The 20,750-nt window shown below is 37.7% G+C and overlaps 14 protein-coding genes across 14 annotated transcripts; 7 read left to right on the top strand and 7 right to left on the bottom strand. All coding sequences in view use genetic code 12, as the record gives it.

Annotated features, from left to right (window-relative positions):
- Window positions 1–476: 476 nt before the first annotated feature.
- Window positions 477–638, bottom strand: DEHA2E13904g (DEHA2E13904p; the record flags this gene model as incomplete). The annotated part of the gene is made up of 1 exon (XM_459910.1): window positions 477–638. One exon carries the CDS (start codon window positions 636–638, stop codon window positions 477–479), a length of 162 nt encoding a protein of 53 aa, XP_459910.1.
- A 448-nt stretch (window positions 639–1,086) lies between these two features.
- On the top strand, window positions 1,087–1,454 carry DEHA2E13882g (DEHA2E13882p; the record flags this gene model as incomplete). Its single annotated transcript, XM_459909.1, has 2 exons — window positions 1,087–1,117; window positions 1,291–1,454. The coding sequence occupies 2 exons, from the start codon at window positions 1,087–1,089 to the stop codon at window positions 1,452–1,454; spliced, it is 195 nt and encodes a 64-aa protein (XP_459909.1).
- Window positions 1,455–1,734: 280 nt separating this feature from the next.
- DEHA2E13860g (DEHA2E13860p) lies at window positions 1,735–3,849 on the top strand (the record flags this gene model as incomplete). Its single annotated transcript, XM_459908.1, has 1 exon — window positions 1,735–3,849. One exon carries the CDS (start codon window positions 1,735–1,737, stop codon window positions 3,847–3,849), a length of 2,115 nt encoding a protein of 704 aa, XP_459908.2.
- Window positions 3,850–4,373: 524 nt separating this feature from the next.
- Window positions 4,374–5,198, top strand: DEHA2E13838g (DEHA2E13838p; the record flags this gene model as incomplete). Its single annotated transcript, XM_459907.1, has 1 exon — window positions 4,374–5,198. One exon carries the CDS (start codon window positions 4,374–4,376, stop codon window positions 5,196–5,198), a length of 825 nt encoding a protein of 274 aa, XP_459907.2.
- A 262-nt stretch (window positions 5,199–5,460) lies between these two features.
- Window positions 5,461–6,711, top strand: DEHA2E13816g (DEHA2E13816p; the record flags this gene model as incomplete). The annotated part of the gene is made up of 1 exon (XM_459906.1): window positions 5,461–6,711. One exon carries the CDS (start codon window positions 5,461–5,463, stop codon window positions 6,709–6,711), a length of 1,251 nt encoding a protein of 416 aa, XP_459906.2.
- A 70-nt stretch (window positions 6,712–6,781) lies between these two features.
- Window positions 6,782–9,958, bottom strand: DEHA2E13794g (DEHA2E13794p; the record flags this gene model as incomplete). The annotated part of the gene is made up of 1 exon (XM_459905.1): window positions 6,782–9,958. The coding sequence occupies one exon, from the start codon at window positions 9,956–9,958 to the stop codon at window positions 6,782–6,784; it is 3,177 nt and encodes a 1,058-aa protein (XP_459905.2).
- A 756-nt stretch (window positions 9,959–10,714) lies between these two features.
- Window positions 10,715–12,016, bottom strand: DEHA2E13772g (DEHA2E13772p; the record flags this gene model as incomplete). The annotated part of the gene is made up of 1 exon (XM_002770435.1): window positions 10,715–12,016. One exon carries the CDS (start codon window positions 12,014–12,016, stop codon window positions 10,715–10,717), a length of 1,302 nt encoding a protein of 433 aa, XP_002770481.1.
- A 287-nt stretch (window positions 12,017–12,303) lies between these two features.
- On the bottom strand, window positions 12,304–12,732 carry DEHA2E13750g (DEHA2E13750p; the record flags this gene model as incomplete). The annotated part of the gene is made up of 1 exon (XM_459903.1): window positions 12,304–12,732. One exon carries the CDS (start codon window positions 12,730–12,732, stop codon window positions 12,304–12,306), a length of 429 nt encoding a protein of 142 aa, XP_459903.1.
- Window positions 12,733–13,026: 294 nt separating this feature from the next.
- Window positions 13,027–13,602, top strand: DEHA2E13728g (DEHA2E13728p; the record flags this gene model as incomplete). The annotated part of the gene is made up of 1 exon (XM_459902.1): window positions 13,027–13,602. The coding sequence occupies one exon, from the start codon at window positions 13,027–13,029 to the stop codon at window positions 13,600–13,602; it is 576 nt and encodes a 191-aa protein (XP_459902.2).
- A 133-nt stretch (window positions 13,603–13,735) lies between these two features.
- On the bottom strand, window positions 13,736–15,934 carry DEHA2E13706g (DEHA2E13706p; the record flags this gene model as incomplete). The annotated part of the gene is made up of 1 exon (XM_002770434.1): window positions 13,736–15,934. The coding sequence occupies one exon, from the start codon at window positions 15,932–15,934 to the stop codon at window positions 13,736–13,738; it is 2,199 nt and encodes a 732-aa protein (XP_002770480.1).
- Window positions 15,935–16,165: 231 nt separating this feature from the next.
- Window positions 16,166–16,909, top strand: DEHA2E13684g (DEHA2E13684p; the record flags this gene model as incomplete). The annotated part of the gene is made up of 1 exon (XM_459900.1): window positions 16,166–16,909. One exon carries the CDS (start codon window positions 16,166–16,168, stop codon window positions 16,907–16,909), a length of 744 nt encoding a protein of 247 aa, XP_459900.1.
- Window positions 16,910–17,069: 160 nt separating this feature from the next.
- Window positions 17,070–17,988, top strand: DEHA2E13662g (DEHA2E13662p; the record flags this gene model as incomplete). The annotated part of the gene is made up of 2 exons (XM_459899.2): window positions 17,070–17,284; window positions 17,358–17,988. 2 exons carry the CDS (start codon window positions 17,070–17,072, stop codon window positions 17,986–17,988), a joined length of 846 nt encoding a protein of 281 aa, XP_459899.2.
- Window positions 17,989–18,032: 44 nt separating this feature from the next.
- Window positions 18,033–18,872, bottom strand: DEHA2E13640g (DEHA2E13640p; the record flags this gene model as incomplete). Its single annotated transcript, XM_459897.2, has 1 exon — window positions 18,033–18,872. One exon carries the CDS (start codon window positions 18,870–18,872, stop codon window positions 18,033–18,035), a length of 840 nt encoding a protein of 279 aa, XP_459897.2.
- A 199-nt stretch (window positions 18,873–19,071) lies between these two features.
- DEHA2E13618g (DEHA2E13618p) lies at window positions 19,072–20,712 on the bottom strand (the record flags this gene model as incomplete). Its single annotated transcript, XM_459896.1, has 1 exon — window positions 19,072–20,712. The coding sequence occupies one exon, from the start codon at window positions 20,710–20,712 to the stop codon at window positions 19,072–19,074; it is 1,641 nt and encodes a 546-aa protein (XP_459896.2).
- Between the last annotated feature and the right edge of the window lie 38 nt (window positions 20,713–20,750).

Below are 20,750 nucleotides of genomic sequence, written 5' to 3'. Positions count from 1 at the left end.
TTAAATATGTAACTGGAGAATGGGACGGCTAGCAGTGAATTCCTGAATCGTTCGACTCTTGATTCTGAGGGGTCTGGGTGCAGTTTGAGGTCCATATTCGCCTGATTGGCCATATCATGCCAGCTTTCAACTCTAATCTTCTTTCAAATATTACGGTCATAATAATAGTCGGTCACTTTCTTTGCCTACAGCTGTGAGCTACTAGTCAAGAGCTGAACTATGACCTATACTCCATGATTTCCTGGAAGCGGACGCTTTCGCAGCACCATCGAAATTTTTCGACAGTACTAACCTCTTACTGATAACGAAACCAGCGTTGTGCATCTTCTGATCACTACTTGTGATCCTAGGACCCCTCGGTCATTAAAAAACTTTGCAAATACTCTAAGGTGCTTTGAAACGCTTTTAATTGCCTCAAACCGCTACAAAAACCTAAAAGCCTAAAGCCTAGAAGCATCTTATGGTTAGTCCCAAAACTACAATAGACTCTCATACAAACCTGCCGCTGGTAGAAAGCCTACTGGCCAAGACTTCCAAACATCAAAACGACTCGGTCCACCAAACCGCCTATCGGGTTCTTCGCTCTGTAACTCACCCGCGACAATCTCAGAACACTTCTCTGGTCCTGGTCCCCACATAGCTTTGCTAAACTTGTACTCAAACAACAGCTGTGAAACATTCTACTACATTTCCATACACTGGACAACCTACCATCTGCAAGTCAATTGTCTTATGATTTCTCTTCGGCACTAACGGCCCTTACCTATTGCGCGCCCCCAGTGCTCGCTCACATCGCATGATGTCATATTGAACTACTCGAAACACTCACAGCATTATGCCTCTTGCATATTAGTAACATACACACAGGTCCGTGGGTCGTCACCATCGGTCGTCTGCCTTTTCACTGATTTGGGGATGTTTCTCCGTTACTTGCTAAATTTTCGGGGAACCTCGGTCGAATGGATATGGGTTGTTCCGGCGCACTCAATGAATCGTTTCCGCTATAAATACTTGAGATGAACTATTTTCAATTCTCCAGTTTTACGTTTCCTTACTTACTTCTACTTCCTAATTAATACAATCAAGATGTGCAGAGGTGAAATATGTTCTATTTGTCGTATGTATCATAGTTTGAATGGCCCAAAAGATGCAGTGGGGAATCCAACGTATATCCCGGGGTAATTGTTCACGAACGCTAATCCCCAGATTTTTCTTCGGCAGACTCTCTATCTGTCAACCGCGACAGTATCAGCTCGACGTCAGAACCATTACAGTACTAACCAAACTTAGACTACAAATCGTGGACCGGGTGTGGAAATCACATTGCTTCGGTGATGGATCCAACACCGAAGGAAAATTGGTGTACATGCGAACCAATCGATGATTCTACAAACACGAAGTATCCACCCAAGGCTGGTACTGGGTTCGCGAGAAAAACCACACCTGACAACTAGGTGATTAGCTAGCATTGGTACTTGTCAATATATGTTTTGTATACTATAGAAGTCAATGTAGTGGTGTAAATGTAACCAGAATAGAGGAAAATGGAGCTATCCTGTACATAGTGTTGTAAATTTATCATAAGCTTATTGTAAAGAACGTCACAACATAAGCTCGCGGTGAATGATTAAACGAAATTAAAGGTTTTTTCATATCCAGTGTTTATTTTGATAGATATAGCCAAACAGTTATAGAAAATACCGTAAAGAATAGTAGGGAAGTAAAGATAGAGATATGAATTTCAATTATCCCGATTTTTTGCAAGAGCGCCCCGAGAAAGGTCAAGACCAGTTTGGGTCGGCGGGTACGCATGGGAATTTAGCAAACGAAGTCGAACCAGAAGATGGTAAGAACGAAAATGATAAAAACAACGAAAATAGTCATTTCAACAACATATTGTTCAATAAATTGACTAATTTGGAGAGTGGGCAATCCCAGTCGCCAACGTCTACTGCACAGGGTGATATGAATGCTAGCATGATGTCACCAATGATGGGGTCACATTTCCAGTCACAAGGGGCACCAGGAGGAGGAATGCGTCAGTATGGACACCAGGGACCATTAACACAGCACGATTCGTTCAACTTGCCAGTTGAATTACAAGGAGGCGTCGGCACGATTTCGTCGAGAAGACCTAGTTATGCGGCTGAATCGTTCACCAGGTCCAACTTGCCGGTCAATTACAACAATTTTTTGAACTTGAATTTGAACCAGGGGGGCCATCCCGATGAGTCGCAAGAGCATGCATCGTATAGTAATAACGGTAACAAGGGCACTGAAGACAAGAATTCGTTGGCGACATTCGCGGCCGTCAATAATTACTCCAATAATAACAATGGTGGTAACAATGGTGGTAACAATAATAATAGTATCAATATGAGTCGATTTAATGACAGTTTCAATAATATCGATTTGAATGCCAACTTTAACGATTTCCAGAGCAGAAGACCTAGCCAGTTGGTAGGGTTTCAGTCAAATTTCAATCCATATCCACCACCATTGAATTATACGCCCCAACCCATGCAAACGACCAACTCTGTAATAAAATTGGAGAACGGTTTGATGTTAAGGGACCAGTACATTGTTGCGTCTTCGAACTTGAAAAGCTTGTACATGAAAACTGCTAGATACTTCCAGAATATGGAAACCAGTGAAAAGATAATAAGTCAGTTAAACGAATTAATTAGCAACCCCGTTATTATTAAGTTAATAACGTTTATCAAAAATTTGAACAATTTGACGTTCAATCACAAGATTTTGTGTCTTGTTATAAATAAAAATGGGAAATTTGATTTATTATCTTATCCTAATAATTCAAATATATTCCTTCAAAAGCACGATTTAGTTATCGTTGATGGTGATAGAGGTAAAGATTTAGTGATGATCTTAGAACCTTTGGTCAATTTGAATTTTGCGATTTTATTTAACTTTTTGAAAAAGTTAGAGCATCTTAAATCCTTGACTATTATTGATTCCATCCAATCCACAGGACATAGTATGCAGCTGCAACTGAAGGGTGCTAAGAAACCAAGTGGAGGGACTCATTCGACTTCGGTCAATGCATCGTCTATTGTAAATTCTCACAATAATGAGGATAACGAGTTCATTATTACGTTACCAACTAAGCAAGTATTAAGGTTTGCTACTCCAAAGGAAGTTTATAAGATCAGCGGAAAGTTCTTGGAAGAAAAGAAGGCATTTATCACATGTTTCAATAAGATCAAAGAATTAAATTTGAATAATGATTTACAATTAATCAACGTTGAATATCAATCTGATTTCAAAAAATTAATTTTCTATTATTTTGCAGGGTTCAAAAGAATAGACTTTAGAGGATTAATCAAAGAATTATTTAAAATCTACAAGACAAGAATTTGGTTGTGCGCAGTTTTACCATATGATAAACCAGAATTATATATTACTATGGATGAAGATGAAGATGTAAAGGAACCAAAGAACGAAATCAAGAATTATATTCCAAATGAATATGAATTGTCAAACGAGCAAATATTGAATTTTTCCATTAATGAGTTCCAAAACTTGGCCGATCCAAATTACTTCCATCTGGTAAATTTAAAGAATTTGATTAAGCATTTGTCGAATGAAATTAAAGGAGACTTTTACGGCTTTAGTAATAAGAATGATACGGATTCGTCTGTGCCACCACAATCTTCGGGTTCTAACAGTTCCATTCCGCCAACTTCCAGTTCTTCAGCCGCTACGAATATTACTAATGGGGGTATATTTGACCACTACGATTCGAATATTAATTTTAGCAACAATTCAAATATTTTGCCCAAATTTAATCCCTTTGGCGATGATAAAAATCATTTCCAAATGAATAGATAGGAATAATTGTGCGTTTTAGCAATTAACTAAGTTATCAAGGAGCATTCGGTATGCATTAATGAGATATGACTAGATGAGTAGGTCAAATATCAAGTTGAAATGTCAAACAAAAATTTAATATCGCCCGGTTATAGACAATTAAAATTATAGATTAGAAATTGTTAGATGCTATTATCAATTTCACTCCTTAATGATGTTATGAACTTATTACTTATTTTCTGTTTTATATTTATATATTGTTTTATTATACTATTTATTGCAAAAAATGTAATTGTAGTAAGCTTACTGTTGTTTCACTGCATATTCTTAGATATATAATAATCAGTGATCCGACGATTTTTAGTTATATAGTTCTTATTGTAACAGCTTCTTTTAGGTGTTTCCGTTTCATATATTGTTGCAGCAATTTGCTCTAATTAATATTTTTTGGCCGATTAAACACGTGATATTTGATTTTATGGACAGATTTAAGAACTCGACACCAATACATGTTGTGTTCAGCATACTAAATTCGGATATATAGGATGATCAGATACTTAAAAAGTGACATATTCAAGAAATATGTGCCCGACTGGACCCTTGGAGTTGGTTTAATTATTTACTTCTTTGCTATTGCAGAGCATGCAAGGCCATTTGCTAGGCAATTTAGTTTATCTGATCTAACAATCCAGCACCCGTTTGCAGTGCAAGAAAGAGTAACAGGTATAGATTGCATAATAATATCATCTATTGGGCCTGTCATTGTGATGTTGTTGGTTGTTGCATTTAGCAGCAGGGGGCAGAAGTTTTCACACGATCAAATCCACCTTCTCCAAATTTCGGTATTGGGGTTATTTTTGAGTTTGAGTATTAATGGGGTGTTCACTGATATTTTGAAGAACTGGATCGCAAGACCAAGACCTGATTTCTTGGCGAGATGTGGTCCCAAGAAAGGAACATCATTAGTTGAGTTGGTTGGAATAGATGTATGTACCGCTCCATTGGGTCAAACTGCCTTGGTAGATGGTATGAGGTCGACTCCCTCGGGTCATTCATCGATATCTTTCTCTGGATTGCTCTATTTGACGTTGTGGTTGGTTGGACAGTTCCAACTTTTCAATAAGTCACACCCTCTTTATAAATTATTGCTTTGTCTGACTCCGTTGCTTGTTGCGTGTTACATTGCTTTAAGTAGAACACAAGATTACAGACATCACTTTACGGATATCATAATGGGAGGAACTATAGGTATCGGTTTTGCATTATCGGTTTATCATAGATATTTTCCATACGTATGGAGTAAAAACAGTAACCACCCTATCACTGACGAAGATGACACTATGATTTTACCAACATATAATACTAATTAGTTTATAGAATAATAGATGCGATCTAGATTACTGTACTATCTGTGTTCTTAATGTTGTAGTCAGGTTAATGCTGGTCATCGGTGTGTAGTTATTTGTTTCAAATCGTTCTCGTGCATAATCTGAAACGCAAGAAAAAAAAAGATTGCAAAAATTGCAGATTTCTATCAAACATAGATGAAACTATATTAATGATATCATATATATATATATATATTCTTTAACAAATTATCCTTAAGATATATATGGTTTCCTGGACCATAGTATGTCAATAACAGTTATCGCAAAACGAGAGACAACCGATGAAGATTTAACTATTCTAATGACATTAACGTCCACTTTAACAGTTAGCAGTTTACCTGCTTCTTTAATTCCTACAATATCAAATAAGGCAAAGAAAAGTTATACATCAACAACTTTAAGAACTTCCTCTGTCAAGTCTTCCAGTCCTTCAAAGCAAACTAGTACAACTCTGAATCGTCCTAAAACATTATTATCAATTCCATCAGCACTAGTATCGAAGTTCTCTTTGCAATCAGAAACTATGAGTAATTCAGCACGGTCCACTCATACTTCAGAACCGTTCCATAGCAATCTCGATAGTGTTGCTGGACTTTCTCAGGAGAATAGATCGCTAAAACTAGGCCTTGCAATTGGCATACCTATTGCTATAGTTTCAATTCTTGTTGGTATTATCTTAACCTGGTTCTATCTAAAGAAAAAGACCTTTAATAAGAGGCGTAAAGGATTACTCCCATATAAGAATGAATATTTGGAGCACAGCAACGACGAAAAGTTAACTATGAATGAAACTAAATTTCAAGCATCTAGTATGAATCTGGTATCAACAAAATTTCAGGGTCTAAATGAAACTCCTGTACAGATGCAACAAGGTCCTAATCAGCAACTAACGCAAACCTCGGTGAAAAACTTCTTCAATAGATTAAGTCGAACTGTCAATATCAGGAATGTTAACGAAACTGACGTGGATACCCTTAATGAAAACAAATCAGGTTTAGTATCACCCATTTTCTTGAAAAAATTCAACTTACGAAAATCAGTTTGCAAGCCAAATGATGTTTACAACAGCGAGGAAAGGTTACGGAGAACTAATGGTCTATTAAGGTCAATAGATGCAGATTTTCTTTCAATTCCTTATAATGATTCGAAGATATCGATTTCCGAAAAAAGGTGCAAGAAACCTCTTCCAAAGTTGCCGCCCATTATCAACACATATAAATCCAAGTCTTTACATGACATGGAAAAGGTAGTGACCCATACACTGCTTTCTTCGGCTAGTATTATAAACCGCGATGATAAAATGTACAAAGTAATAAAACCATATGTCAAGAATTTAGATGATGAAATTTCAATCAAAGTAGGCGATAGAGTGAGAATATTAACAGAACATTCCGATGGTTGGTGTTCTGCTAGATTAATTGAGGAGAACGAATACTCGAACTATACATCGCCGAAACAAGGAGTTATACCTAGGCTTTGCTTACAAAAATTTTGATAGTAGTATTTATTTACGTATTTGCTTATTTATTTAATACACTTAATATACATGAATTTACAAAATTTCATCAGTATGGTCTTGGTTGCCCACACTGATATTGTTCCTGATTTTGGTTCGAATAAGGCCCGCGATTCATTGCAGATGGCGGGATACCACTACTTGCTTGATTCTGATAAGAAGCAGGATTAGCACTCACACCAGCTGTATTTTGCGGGTATTGCTGTTGATTAGGTGGATTATTATGTCTTGGAATATATCCGTTAGAATAATTGCGCTGTTGCTGAAATGGTACTTGTTGCAGACCCATGGGCTGGGGTGCTCCAGTTTGCGGAACATGGATACGATTGCCATAAGGTTGGCCATACGATGGGCCAGGTTTTTGTTGATGAGATGAATTATTAAAACTCACTGATGGTGGAATCCCATCATGATTTTGCTGACGTGGATATCCCTGTTGTTGGGGCATAGGCGCTTCTCCCGCATGACCTCCGCGATACTGGTTCGATGGCGGCATCGTTCTGGGCTTACCACTGGCGTGATGAGGATGACGATGAGGTTGATGTTGATGTTGAGGATGAGGAGGTTGAGGATGAGGTTGAGGCTGAGGCTGGGACTGAGGTTGAGGCTGATATCCAAATTGTAACGATTGTGGGTATGCCTGCTGCTGAGGAGGAGCTTGTGGCACCTTATTCACCTGTCCTTTGGGGCCATATGCGTGTCTTCCTTTATGGACTTGAGGATCAAGCTGAGCTTGCACAGGAGCTGGAACAGGTGGTTGTTTATAACCCTTGCTTGGAGCTAATGTGTGCGCTTGAGGACCAGGAGCTAGCGCCAGCTGGGATGAGTACTGATTTTGTACTTGTGGATTTTGAGGGTGATTACGTGAATAATCATGTCTAGGTTGATTAGGGTATTGAGAAGTCTGTTGAGGCTCAGAATGTGGTTGATGATGAGCCGGAGCATAACCTTTCTTGTCTTCTCCTGATTCATTTGAGTAAGGTGAAGAGTTAACGCTAGTAACATTTCCTGCTTCTGAATGTATAGATAAACGATCACCTTTTGTTGCTCGTGGGGTTGTAGCACCGTGAGGAACAGTATTAATACTTTGAGGTAAGTTATAGGAAGGCTTGGATTTTGTTAAATTGGTACTAGGCTTCAGTTCATGAGGTGGAGGAACAGGAATATCAGAATCCGAACTAGAATTATTGTCTGTGTCTGGATATGCAGAATGCTTAGAATCAGTATTTCTATCAACAACGTTCAGCTTAAATTGTTCATTAAACTCATTGTACTGAGTCATTGGAGATTTAACAGAAGAGTAGCTGCTGTTTCTATCCTGATATTGAGGTAATGCTAAGCTGCCGTTCAAATTGATTTGAGGAATTGTAGCTACTTGTTTTGGCGTTGATTCATCTTCACTATCTTCAGTTTCATCATCATTTTCATCACTGAATAAATTATCGTCATTTGCGGGATACATTGCATCAGCATCGTTCAACGTAAGCTTTTGAATGACATCTGGCATTTCACCTTCATCGAAGTCTTCAGCCGATCCATTCAATAATTGATTTCTATCGTTATGAAATTGATCAGAAGGGCTTTTAATCGTAGCATATTTCTGATATATTTCTGCTAACTGAGTCGAACGATGTCCATCAGGATTTTGATGACGAGAGCCTTCCATATCAGTTGGTATCGCAAGTGCTTGCTTGTCAGCATTGGGATTAATTGTCAAGTTGTTAACATTCCTAGCATTTGGCGCAACACGAGTTTGGTAAGGATCAGGCTGTTGACTTTGATTTGGAGCCTTACGATGTTGAGGCTGAGGCTGAGGTTGAGACTGATGTTGCAGCTGAGATGGGGCTGGAGGTTGTTGATATTTCTGCTGTTGGGGAACTTGTCTTCGAGAATCCTTAGGTGGAGGGGTTGGAATTTTGTGATCAGACAGCGTAGGGCTGTTCAATGAATTTATTGCACCCACAACCCCTCTAGAACTACCACAACCTTCATAACCTTGACTTAACTTTCCTCTCATGATATCCTTTAAGCTCGAAGACCATTGTTTCACATCCCACGACAAGAAATCCCCCCTAGCAGTGAATGGAAGTAAATCACCCAATTCAAGATAATGGACATGAGGTAAGGTTGGCAAGCCAAATAACAAAGAATCTGGATCAATTCTATCAGCCTTTAATCTTTTGGGTCTACCATATAACCCAAACGAATCTAACAATGGCACCATGAATCTGATCAACGTATCGAAACCTGGAACAGATGAATGTTGCTCAGGCATCAAAAATATTGATGTGTTCTTGAAATCTTCCCTTGCTTGCTTCGAAATCTTAGTAGATAAAGAAGGTGACTTAAAATTAATCGATGCTTCGACTTTCAACATGGTACTATGGTCAATCAACAAATGGGATTGGGGATAAGTTGCAGTGACGCTACTAGCACCCACCACTACTGCCATCAATTGTTTTTTCTTCTTCTGCTCAGATTCATAAAACAAAATTCTCCCAGGCTTGAAACTCTTTTTTTTCAATATCGACGGTTCAATCACCGCATAACACCTCTTCCACGCCATACCCGAACCGTATCTGATACTCACCCAGTCTTCGTGGTCAAACCTTTTCTCTGCTAAAATAGTACGGATGTCCGACAACCTTGACCCTCTTGCTGACAACAAGGCACCAGTGTAGGCTTCTTGTAACGACTGGTATTCATAGCTAGCCAACCTCAAGGCCAAGTACCAATGCTGCAAATCCAGATACGTCTTAAACTGCATAATGTATCTATTTTTCAACGTGGTGGATACAATGATAACATTGTCCAAGTTTCTTTTAGCTGCCGGCAATGACTTCATCGCGTTGTACACCGAATCCGTAAAGTTGATATAATTAGGCTTCGACGACGTTTCCAACAACGCTTCAGGACTATTCCTGAACGCCGCCAAGTGTGCCGCATCCCAGTATGCCAATTGGTTCCCCGTAAAAATACCATAAACCTCCCTCCATTCTCTATCTGCTGGCTTTCCATCACCATTCAAATCATAGTAAAGCATAATGATACCCTCGTAGTATCTCCGATGAGCCTGTGAAGACAACAACGTTACGATTGGCACCAACTCGGGCGATAACCCATTATAAACTTCTTCTGTCGTCTCTCCCGAGTCTCGCGGACTCGCTTCTTCTCGATTCGACTTCAGCGACTGAATGCTACTGAATCTTTTTTTGACGCTATCCATAGTAGATTTTTGGTCGATTATCAGACTAAATTAGTGAAATGAATGAATGTCTCGATAGACCACTATTAAAGTATACTGAATATGTTGTTATAAATGCTATAAATATATTTTAACAAGAAAGACTACTCCAGATCAAAATATCTTTCGACGCCACTTTCTCTAAAAGCGACTCGTCTGAAGTGTTTCTAATTTAATGGGGCATTGTTGTGAGCGACATTTGCACATTTATGGCGACATTGATGTATCTCGCGTTGTATTCAAATACACTATATTCGGTAAGTTCAAAACATCGCCAAAGCTAAACTAAGATAAGATCGGGCATATAATGCATTTTGATGAGTGACATCTATTGAGATTACGGAAGAGAATCTCATATGTGCATAAAATAAATGTGAGGAGAATTACCGTAGCCGAAAATGTAGATTAGGAGAGATTTACCAGCAGATGGGGAGTTGTGTATAAAGCCGTATGGACTGTTACGAATAGTTACGATTTTGAGCAGTCGCAATTTATACGCACGGTATAGGAGAATGTAGTGGGATATAGTAGACATAGCAATAAGGGGGGAGTAGCGTAGTAATGAAGAGGGGAGTAGTAATTAGAGGGGGAATGAATATTGGAGGCATAAAGAGGACGTGGGATCGATCAAAAATGCATAGTGAAAATTTACGATAACCATTGTCGTATATTAAGTATAGAGGTGGCGGGACGGCGAATTTAGATAGTTGGTGTAGATGGGTGCGGTGGGTGTAAGAATTAGTCTTTAACGGCCCTGAGAAGTTCAAGCCCTTGGAGCAATTCGTGTTCGGCGGTGTCGAAATCTTCGTAGTTCAAGGCTGAAATGGCGAACTTGGCGTGTTTTTGGATCTTTGTTATCTGGTCGGCTTTGCTAACCATCGAAGATACGTTTTCCTTGGTAAGATGTTCGCGGTGGGAAGGGGTGGGTTTTTGCGGCTTGGCTGCGTCCTTGTCTGCAGCCTTGACTGCGGCCTTGGAAGAAGGAATACTAGACGAACTATTCGAACGATCGTTGGAAGAAGCGTGGTTTGACTTATTGTCGTCCTCCGGCTTTCCGGGTGGAAATACTTGAATAGATGATGACTTGTTTATATGTGATATATCTTTATCGGGTAAAAACTTAGGCGCTCCTGGTAACTTGATGTCGTCATCTTCGTCTTCATCTTCATCGTCAGGAGGAAAATGAGGGGCTTTGGGTAAACTAATATCTTCATCTTCGTTCGCGTCGTTGCTTGTATCCTTATCCTCGTTCGTCTTTTTCCCGTTCAATTCATGTTCATTGTTGTCGATAGATTTAGGGGTTCCTGGTAAACCCAACTCGTTAGCTTCTGTATCTTCATTGATAAATTTGGGCGCCCCTGGCAAGCCCAACTCGTTGTCTGCTGATGCATCGTCCTCTGTCTTTCCAACTACATCTTTCCCGTTATCATTCATATTTTCTAACTCACGGTCTAATTCGGCCTCCAAGCCATCGTCTTGGACCGCTACTTCGTCCTTCAATATTTTGGATAATTGGAACTTCAATAATTTGATTTTGCTCTTATTCAACTCCGCGAAGCTGCCAGAGTCAGTGGCCTTACCACCGGTTAACTTGGAAAAGTCAATTACGTCCCTCGAATTGGTGAAAATGCTTAGTAAATTCATGAAATTCAAACCTGCTTTGAATTTGCTTACCAATTGTGGCTTCGTGGTTCCATCGTATCTTTGCAAGTCTTGTAAACATTGGTTGAATATCTGGTAGGCAAAAGACATCACCGCACTGAGTGAAAGGGTCTTATCGTTTAAAACTTTATGCAAAGATTCATCTTCTGTAGCTTTGAGTTGTTCCGTTTCGTCCAATAACATTATTGTAAACTTCTCCACTTCTTTATCTTTGGTATGGAGCTTATTAGTTAAAATGTGCTCTAGCACATAAATCTTACAATAAAAACTCACTATGGGATTTATTGACTCCAATTCAACTGCCCTCGAAACATATGGTACCACTGACTTGTCATTCTTCAATTCCTGTGGAATTGATTCCAAATTTACGTTACTCATCCTAATAGCGTCAATAAATAAAGGGTTGGCCACTTATCTGTCAGGAGCTTCTATCAACTGTATTATACCAAAGTCCTAAGCTGTAAACATCCCGGGGTGCATTTACAGGTTATGACCAGATGGCTAACCTGGCACCAAAATCTGGGGCATAAACGAAGCAGATACTACAAAAAACTACTATCCAGTAGCAGTAAATAATGAACTTAACGTGAAGATAACGATATAAATGCCCTGCGGAATCAATAGGCCCTCAGGAACTCGTCAATTTATTTAATAGTATATACAGCTTATAACTCCGGCATTCTCAAAATCTCCTTTTCCTTATTTTCAGCATCTTCTTGCAATAACTTCAAGATCTTGGAATTTTTCCATTTGTCTGGTAATGGCGTCACATCGTAGTTTTTGGTGGCCCAGTAGTAGATGTCCCAATCGGGCTCGTCCAACAACTTGTCATATTCGTCCAATTCTTCCTGAGAGAATCCAGACAAGTATCTCTTAGCAAAACGGGATAACAACAAGTCACTTTCCAAGATCCCCCTCTTACGAGATTGGTATACTAATCTGGCTCTTTTGACATCGATACTTTCCCCGGTTCTTTGGATCGGCTCGATCTTCATGGTCAACTCAGCATTATAAACAGGGTTTTGCGGCTTCCCGTGGTTCAATAACACTCTACCACTAGAACTGATATTTCTTTTCTGTATATTCCTGAACATTTCTTACTTTTGGTATGCTGCTTCCTTTGTTATATAGGGCCAGTCATACTAAATTATTAATACAAAATATTTCAGTTGTCGTGCGAAATTCAAGTCCTTAGCACGGCCCCCGTTTTGTGTAATCATCTCTCAGAATGTATTTCTGATTAGGTGTTAGTATATACAGAGAAAATGGTACTAAAGAGGCTAATTTGTGAATATAGATCGGTAAAGCTTGCTAAGAGCCATAAAGAAGTTAATTTATTTGTGTTTTGGTAATTTTGAACCAACGTGGACCGAAATCGTTAATAAAAAATGGGTAAGTCAGTATCGAAATTGTCAAAGGATGATTTACAATCACTTAGACAAGCAACTTATTTTGATAAAAGAGAGTTACAACAGTGGTATAAGGGGTTTTTAAGGGATTGTCCGCTGGGACAGCTATCAGAAGAGGAGTTTTCGAAGGTATTTAAACAATTTTTTCCTTTTGGGGATCCAAGTGATTATTGTCATTATCTATTTCGGGTTTTTGATGTTGATAATTCAAAGTATATCGACTTCAAGGAATTTATCATTGCATTGTCGATTACTAGTCGAGGCTCGCTAGAACAGAAGTTGAACTGGAGTTTCAAGCTTTACGATTTTCGGAGATGTGAGCAGTTATCTTATAATGACGTGCTAACGATAATACGGGCAACTTACAAGATGATCGGTGCTATGGTGGCATTGCCAGAGGATGAAAGGACGCCAGAACAAAGAACAGATAAGCTTTTCCGCTATTTGAATAAGGATAGAGATAGAGATACAATAAATAAGGATGACTTTAAGAAGTTACTGAAGTTTGACGCTGCCATAGTGAACGCATTGAATTCATACGAGGGCTTGGTATAAATTGTTTGCGCTATTGTCTTGCCTTATGTATACTATCATCATCTACAATCTAATAATAAAATTCGCTAAGATTTATACATGTATAATATTACAATCAATAAGTAAAACACAAGAACTATAAAAATGTCAATATCTACTGTTGACCCTCAACAGCTTCTAACAAACCGTCCAATAACTCATCAACCTCATTAATATCGACTCCTGTACAGAAACTAACTACTTTCTTGAACTTAGAGGTCAACTCACTGTAGTCTAGTAAATTAGTTAATTCGCTTTCTATCTTACTATTGATTTCTTGATATGCTTTAATTCTAGCTTTTAAAATAGGCAAAGGTGGTAATTGACTTAATATTTCATCCGTAGGCTTGATACTGTCAGCAGCTTCACCTTGTATCAACCTTTCATATATTGGTTTAATGATAAATGGTTCATCTGAATCAAATTTAGTATTTTCGTTTTCATTTTCAACTTTCAAGTCGGCCGGGATTTCCTTTTGGGCCAACTGTAATTTATCAGAAATATTAGCCATCTGTAATTTCAAGTTGTCTAGATACGCTAGTTTCTCTGATATCTTATTGGTTACAAATCTATTGTTTGCTGTCACAATGGTTGCATCGTGCAAAGATTGATTCAAATTATTGATCTGTAACCGTTTGGTCTTAATTATATTGTCGTATTCGTGATTTGTATTTGATAATAAATCTTGTATACTTTGGAAAATCTTGTTCGATGAAGAACTACCTGAGGCCAATTTCTTAGGTTTGCTACCTTCTTCTTTGATCGTATTATCTTCGTCTTCAGATTCTGGATTTACTCCCAGTTCTAGCTTTTTATTATGAAATTCCATGCTTGTACGAACTAGTTCTAGTATATAGTTATCATGCTCGGTGCCACTCTTTGATTCTGCCCCATTCTTTCTTTCAGTTAAAATATCCTTAACGATGTCGAAATCTGCAGGCTTTACACCTGTCTTATTAACAAGATTTACATCGGCATTTAATTCAAGAAATATATTAACGAACCATCGTGATTCACTTTCGGCTGCCAAATGTAAACAGGTGTTCCCGCTCTCCTCATCCTGTAAATTTATTAATTCTCTTGATAGAGTAGTTAAAGAATCTTGTTTCTTCCCAGAATCGGCAATGACCCATTCCAAAATCTTGCGCAAGTAAAATTTACTTGATTCCAAGTTCTTGCTTGCTTGAAATGCTAAATGATGTAGAAATGACCAGTTTTTATTATCATATAGCCATAAATTTGGCCATAAAGCACTCAACAATTCTGCGAAATTACCTCTTTCCATTGAGTTGGTAACTAAGATGGCTGAAATCAATGGGGATCTTCCTGATGTAGTACCCCTAATTGGCGAGCATAATCCCAATTTTATGAAAGCTGAAACTAAGTCCAGTGATGCTAAAGTAGAAGCGAAATGTAATGCAGTTTTACCCAGTTGGTCCAACGATATATCCGTTAATAAACGCAAGTTTTCTTGCTTATTTTGTAGTATATTCTGGAAGGTCGATTTAATATCAGTATACGATAATTCGGAAGTATTATCCTTTTTGAAAATCTCACTGAATTTCAGTTTAATATCCGACTCCAACTCAGAATTTTCTTCATCAGACGCCAATGGGGGCAAAGTACGAGGAAAGCTTTTATTCTCTTGGATAGTCTTTTTGAGAATACTCTGGATATCCGCCTGATCCCCATTCATTTTATCGGCCTGTATCTTTTGTTTCTTACTGGGAGAGCCTGTTAACCCAGCATCTTTTTCACCATCAGCAGATCCCTCGTATAACGACCTCTTGTTTGCAGTGACCACTTTGGGCAAATCATCGTAGTCATGTACATCGATCAAAAATAAGCTTTTAGCCAATTCATAAATATCGAATTTCAAAGCTAATGACACGGCCCTATCATACGGAATCCACAAACCTCGTAAATCACGAACTTCGTGGTTCCGCAAGTCATTGAACTGAGGATTCGACCCTCCGCTAGACAAATACTGCGTGTTGGTAAGAATTTCGTTATTCAAGAAATTCGTCAATTGAGCTTCGCTCAAGTGCCCGATCTTCAAGAGTATTGAAAAAAGTTGAGAAATGTTAATGTACGAGTCCTGAACACGTCTCAATATCACTATCGGATCGTCCTCTTTCTTCCTACCGTCTTCTTTCTCGTTTGTTTGAATAACCAAGTTCAATTGTATAACCTTTTCATCCGAGTACACGGCCGAATTCACTGTGGTAGAACATGAAGTATTGAGATGGGTATCGCTCAATAGATGCTGGATTGAATTGGTGGTGGTGTCACCCACATTTAGCGGAGAATCCATTATGTTTCAAGTATTTCACTCAGCGTAATCTAAAGCTATGAATACGTCCTTATTATTAGGTTGGAACTAAATTGTTCAATATCTTCCCATTTAGGAATTGAGGAAGGACGTGTCTAATCTGCAATTTGCGCGAGCTTCGTCTAATCTGCAAATACGTCTTACACTGCTCATCTTGGTTTAGGACATAGGTATATATATGGATAATAAAGAGACTGGCCAAATTGCACCATTATGGATTATTCAAACCGTGTTAACTCCAAGAAGGGGTCTGGTGGAGTAGCAGATGTACAGGAGACAAAAGTTCACACCAGGCGACGCTTAAAAGAATTGCTTACTACACAAGTATTGGATCTTGATAGTGACCCATATGTCTTCAGAAACCATCTAGGATTGCTAGAATGTCGATTGTGTCTCACCACACATGTCAGTGAATCGTCATATATTTCGCATATCGGAGGAAGAAAGCACCAGATGAACCTTGAAAAAAGACAAATCCTAGATGAAAAATACTCCAAAAACCAACAGGGTATCAGTAATACAAATAATGCATCGGTAATATCCATAAATAATACGCCCAAGCGAAGCTGGACGAAAAGCGGAAGACCAGCATTTAAGGTCACCAAGATCAGAAATACGGAAACGTTGCAAATGGGGTTGCTCATCAATGCGAAATACCCCAATGCAACAGTAGAAGAGCCATTTTTCCGAATTATGTCATACTACGAATTGTCGACCAAAAATCAGAATGTGGCCTTGTCATATGTTCACAAAGAAGCTCAGGATAAGGAAGATGCTGATCCTAACAACTGGCAGTATCTTGTTATCACTGCAGAACCATACGAGAACATTTGTTTTGCGATCCCCAACAACAAAGAGATCGATAAACCCGCAGTTTTGGGCCAAATGTCTGATTCCTTCTGGTGGTACTGGGATGGAGACACGAAGGACTTCTTCCTACAGTTTTTGTATAAGTAGTAATTCTTTCATTAATAAACGAAAAAAGAAGCATGTATAATTGGTGTACTGCATATAAATGATGTCGGAGACCCCAGAGAGTCAGAAATGTCGACTACGAAAAGAAGCCTTAAATACAACCAGATAGAAGCAAATTAGTATAGACAAGAAGCAGTCAGCCATGGAGAACGGAAACGGGGGGCACCAGCACAACTTTCTTGTGAAGTGTGAGGAGGCCTCAAATTTGGTTAACAATTTTTTGAACGACACTTTACCACTGGGATTAGTACCCGAAAGGCGAAAAGATTACATATATGACGAAGTTAGAAGACAGAAGGTCAAGGAAAAGATACATAAGAGCTTGCAGGTATTTGATAAGGCGATTGAAATTCATGGGTATGTGATTTTGTATTTCCGGGAAGCGAAGCATGCTACTTTGAACTGGATGACAGCTACTAACTAAATTTAGGCTTGAAGAAATTGCAATTTCGTATAATGGAGGAAAGGATTGTTTGGTTATGCTTATCTTATTAATGGCATCTATCCACAAGAAGTTTACCATCGCACCAACGAAAGATTCATCGTTGAAAGTTTTGCCAACAAATTATAAGCTTGATTCAATCTACATCAATTCTGAATTACCCTTTCCGAACCTTTCGGATTTCATAAAAAGTTCAACTGCATACTATCACTTAAATCCTATCATAATACAAAGTTCATTAAAGGAGGGGTTCGAAAAATATTTAAATGAAATTAACCCAAAAGTCAAGTCAATATTTGTTGGAATTCGTTACTCGGATCCTTATGGTTCAAGTTTAGATTACGAGCAAGTAACTGATCATGACTGGCCGGGTTTCTTGAGAATTCATCCTATTTTGCATTGGAAATATGAGGATATCTGGGATTTCTTAATTGGATGTGATTTGGACTATTGTGAGATGTACGACTTAGGCTATACCAGTCTAGGTGGTATCAATACTACAACCCCCAACCCCTATTTAAAAATAGAAGGTGATGAGGTCAAATATTCTCCAGCTTATATGTTGAGAAAGAATGCAGATGAAAGAGAAAGATCGGGCAGAATATCTAACCGTACATAAAATAATTTAGAACTGACTATATATTAATAAACTTTCATTAATGTTTACGGACTAACTGAAAATGTACTTCCTTTTCTTTGACCTGATTTATTTGTCCCAGCACTATTAACCAAAACCAGCTTAAAATAATCATCAGATAATGGGCCAACTCCAATCTTACCTAACGACCTTTCGGCGCTTGTATGGCCAACATTAATAGGTACATTTTGCTGTCTATTCTGTTCCTGAAACTCCAAATTCTTCAACTTCATAACTAATTCAACTTCTTTTCTATTATTTTCATCAATTAAATTCTGTAAATATTGCAAGTATTCCACGGATTTTGTTAATATTTGACCTTTATTTGGCTTACCGTCTTTAGTACCAGAATTCTTAACAGCTGCAGCAATTGCCGCGTCATTTTCTGATTGTTGTGTCTGTTGTTGTTGTGGTTGATTAGTTGCTGGGGGGTTCTCTTGAAAAAATTCCGCCGGAATTAGTGTCAATAATTCCTGTATTTTTTCGTTAATATTATCTCTCCTCTTCCTTTCATTCACCTGTGGATCATCTTTGTCGTCATCATCTTCATCTTCACTTGCATTATTAGATTTAATTGCAATTATTGAGTTCTTTCTGGATTGAGGTTTCGAAATTCCTCCATGCTGTTGAGTCGAACTATTTCCCTGGAACGATTGTGACAACTGCTTCTTGATATCTAATGATTTTGATGCCAATTTATCTGCGGATTCAGTCTTGATGTGTATACTTGGAATGTTCAATCCTTTGTCTTTTGAATCTTGTGGAGGAGAAATAGATTCCGAGCCTGACCCAGACACAGCGGAATTAGTACCTGACTGTGAATTAGACTTCAAAAATGAATCTTTAAACCCTTTAAAATCTGACATTTGCATATTATAATAACTACCTGTCAGTATGTCTATTATTTAAAAGTATATATATAAGAAAAAAATGTCTTGTTTATCCTTGGTTTAACATAAATAATTAATAGTCTGATTACGCTCGCATTATTTCGTAAAAGGAAATTGGAACCAAATTGTCATTGCAGATCTATATATACAAGAAATATTTACACTAAGCAAGAAGTTATTTATCGGATCTTCTCAAGACATTGGCCAAGGTATTTAACTTCCTTTCTAAGTTTTCTACTCGTTTATCATCTTCTTTGGACCAAATTGGAAGATTAGCTTCATTCAAGGAAGCTTGTCCCATTTTTAAACTATGATAGTCTATGATTATTTGTTTAAGAATGTTAAATGTCATTAAATCACCAGAAAACCCGTTGTTTAACATTTCAATAAAGATAATTTCAATGCCATACAAATTTGATTTACCGTAGAACAACCACTGGATTCTCAATATTTCGTTGTATGTTTGTTGATTACAGCATACCGTATATAAATTAATATCCTTTTTCAAAAAATTGAACAAAGAAAGTGCAAGCTGGCCATCGTGGTGTTTCATGGCTATCGTATTAAGAATTGAGTTGAAAATAATTGGTAATGTGAAAAAATTCAAAATAGGGTTGGAAGGATGTTCCATTGACTGGATGTAAACAGAGTTAACGAATTTATCATGCTTTTCACTGAATTTTGTTGATTTTTTTAATAATTTGTTTAGATATACGTCTTCAAAAACAAGTTTGTCACTTTGTGCCTTTTTAATTATTTCAAACCAACTAGTAAATACTGTCCTCAAGTATTGAGTTAGTAAATTTGAGGAACCTAAGTCTGGAGAAGTACGTATATATTTGATTGTTGGTTCCAATGCATCTTTAGTTTTAGTAAATAGTTCATCTTTCAACCTTCCAGAAACATTAGTCAACTTGTATCGCGTACTAGTAGTGGAACTCAATATATCGTCAATTTGATTCTTGGAAATATTTACCGAATCTCTTAAATTCTGTAATAACTCGGACTGTTCATCTTTATCTGTTGGCTTTACATAGGAATTAAAAATGTTTTGAAAAAGTTGCTTTTCTTCTTCAATAACTTTCTTTTCATTATCACTCGTTTTATCCATATCCAAGAAGCTCAAATCAAATATATTTTCATCGTTCTTATCGACGTCAATAGGATTGAATTCTTCTGCTTGATTTTTGTTTCTTCTGCTCGAAAGATGATCTCGTGTCATTTCGCTTAGCTTATCAAAATCAAATGATCCTTCATCGCTGTTGGTATTACCATCATCTAAATTAAGAGATGTTAAAAGATCACTGAAATCATCCTTGTTCTTCTTAGTATCTACTATATCATTTTGTTTTTTGTCGTGGTCATTAAGAAAATCGTTCAAAATATCAAATTCTGATTCCCCTTCTGTAGAAATATCTATCGCTTTACTATGACTATCATTACTGTCTTCAACATAGGTATCTATGTCAGATAAGAGGCTGCCTCTTTCAAAAGATTTGGATTCTTGATTTTCTTCCAATGGCTGATTTTGAGATGCAGATAACCCCAGTTGTTCGTCGGCCAAATTATCCTTCTTTTTATTTCTCTCTATATTACCTGTTTCATATGATTCCCCATGACTATCTGGAAATAATTCATCAAGATTTAAAGGATCTCTCTCTTGTTGGGAGTTCTCCTGTGCATTCTGAAATTGTTGATTCGCTTTATCAACAGAATTATACAACCTCACAGACAGTATTATATACGAATTACCGTGACAAAATATTCTTGGTTGTATTGACCTTACTCCCCGACATATATAGCTCAATCTAAACATAATTAGTCCGGATATTCAAATCTAGCATATCTATTGAA

The sequence above is a fragment of the Debaryomyces hansenii genome (genome assembly GCF_000006445.2).
Source record: "Debaryomyces hansenii CBS767 chromosome E complete sequence".
Lineage (NCBI taxonomy): Eukaryota > Fungi > Ascomycota > Pichiomycetes > Serinales > Debaryomycetaceae > Debaryomyces > Debaryomyces hansenii.
The sequence above is the reverse complement of the archived record's forward strand: the minus strand, read 5'-3'. Positions and strand labels throughout refer to the sequence as shown.